Here is a 2,044-nt window from a genome sequence, read left to right as displayed (position 1 = left end):
ATTGTCCCCGTAGTGCCCAGGGATGTGCTGGTTCGGTCCATTCGTCAGGGTGAAACATAAAATAACAGGGTCTTGGTGGGACACTCTTTGGTGGGTCGGTGTGGACCTGTTGTTCCGAATGGCCTGTTTCCGCACTGTCGGGACTCTCTGTATATTTTCATCAGCTGAACAGATTTTCAATGATCTCTGCATTTCTGAATGTCAGGGCGTTCGGGGTCAGAGGGCAGTGGCTAACTTTGAGGGAGCTGTGACCTTTGAGGCCCCGGAATCTTCCTCCTGACTGGAAGGGGTCTGCATTCTGGAGCGTGGGCCAAATTACCACATGGGGAAGTGGGAGATTACCCAGTGCCAGTTTGGTTGCCCAAATGGGATAAACGAGAGAGCGGGCGATGGTGGCGCTGAGAGCGTGCCCCCTGGGCACGAAGTGGGCAGTGTGGAACAAGGGAGAAGAGTGCAGGCAAAGTTAGTAAAGCAAAGCCTGTGGTCGCGCTGCCTTTGTTTTGGCCCGTGCAAATTAACACCATCAAAGAGGTTGCAGGGAGGGCACCATCTTCATTAAATTCACAGGTTGCGAGAAATCATGACAGATGGGATATAGTTGGCACTGGAAATGACTTTGACGGGTTCGGGGCAAATTTCACGGACAACACTTGAACAGTACCAAGCCATGAAGGATGAAAAACCAGCCACTCACAGACCTGACACATCCGAATACTCTTCAGCGTTGAATATCTGCATGTTCTCCACAGGTATGGTCACGAAAGCTCTGACAGCGGGGGAGTGAATGATGATCCCAGTGCTGGCCTGTCGCAGAAGACTTTCCAAGTACCTGCAATATTACAAACGGTGGGAGGTGAATCCTCTGTGAAACGGTCACCGATCTGGTCATTGCTGAACCAATCAGGTCAAACTGACTCTGCCCTCCAGTGACAAGGGACCTCAGGGTTTCATGATGCAAGGGCATGGACAGCTCAATCTGCTCAAAACCCAACAGTCGCTACAATCTACCACACGGCCACTGACTTGACCATTTGCAAAACGTGAAGGGATCACTTGGGAGCTTTGATTTCGAGTTACCGGCCTCACCCAAGGCAAATAAGGAAGACGATTCCGCACCTCGAATGGGAGTTCAAGCCCGTGCCCTTAGCACCAAGCCGACCCAACCAATGGTCACTCAGGCAAATCAAGTGACTGTACCGTCAGTGCTGAGGGAGTGGGCACTGTCGGAGGGTCAGTGCTGAGGGAGTGCCGCACGGTCGGAGGGTCAGTGCTGAGGGAGTGGGCACTGTCGAAGGGTCAGTACTGAGGGAGCGCCACACTGTCGGAGGGTCAGTGCTGAGGGAGAACCACACTAACGGAGGGTCAGTGTTGAGGGAGTGCCGCACTGTCAGAGGGTCAGTACTGAGGGAGTGGGCACTGTCAGAGGGTCAGTGTTGAGGGAGTGGGCACTGTCAGAGGGTCAGTACTGAGGGAGTGCCGCACTATCGGAGGGTCAGTGCTGAGGGAGTGCTGCGCTGTCGGTGGGTCAGTGCTGAGGGAGTGCCGCACTGTCGGAGGGTCAGTACTGAGGGAGTGCTGTACTTTGGGAGGGTCAGTACTGAGGGAGTGCCGCACTGTCAGAGGGTCAGTACTGAGGGTGTGCTGCACTTTGGGAGGGTCAGTACTGAGGGAGTGCTGCACTATCGGAGGGTAAGTACTGAGGGAGTGCTGCTCTGTCAGAGGGTCAGTACTGAGGGAGTGCCACACTGTCAGAGGGTCAGTGCTGAGGGAGTGCCACATTGTCGGAGGGTCAGTGCTGAGGGAGTGCTGCACTGTCGGAGGGTCAGTACTGAGGGAGTGCTGCACTGTGAGAGGGTCAGTGCTGAGGACGTGCAGCACTGTGAGAGGGTCAGTGCAGAGGGAGTGCTGCACTGTCGGAGGGTCAGTACTGAGGGAGTGCAGCACTGTCGGAGGGTCAGTGCTGAGGGAGTGCTGCACTGTCGGAGGGTCAGTGCGGAGGGAGTGCCGCACTGTGGGAGGGTCAGTACTGAGGGAGTGCCGCACT

General features: G+C 55.6%; 1 protein-coding gene across 1 annotated transcript in view; it reads right to left on the bottom strand.

Annotated features, from left to right (window-relative positions):
- Positions 1–675: 675 nt before the first annotated feature.
- LOC122546558 (nck-associated protein 1-like) overlaps positions 676–2,044 on the bottom strand; it is a gene marked incomplete at its 5' end in the record, with an annotated part of 11,488 nt that continues 10,119 nt past the window's right edge. The window contains one exon of the mRNA XM_043685245.1: positions 676–829. Coding sequence (XP_043541180.1) covers positions 691–829 — 139 coding nt within the window. The remainder of the gene's footprint in view (positions 830–2,044) is intronic.

The sequence above is a fragment of the Chiloscyllium plagiosum genome, unplaced genomic scaffold (genome assembly GCF_004010195.1).
Source record: "Chiloscyllium plagiosum isolate BGI_BamShark_2017 unplaced genomic scaffold, ASM401019v2 scaf_43607, whole genome shotgun sequence".
Lineage (NCBI taxonomy): Eukaryota > Metazoa > Chordata > Chondrichthyes > Orectolobiformes > Hemiscylliidae > Chiloscyllium > Chiloscyllium plagiosum.
This window is presented reverse-complemented; position numbering and strand designations above follow the sequence as displayed.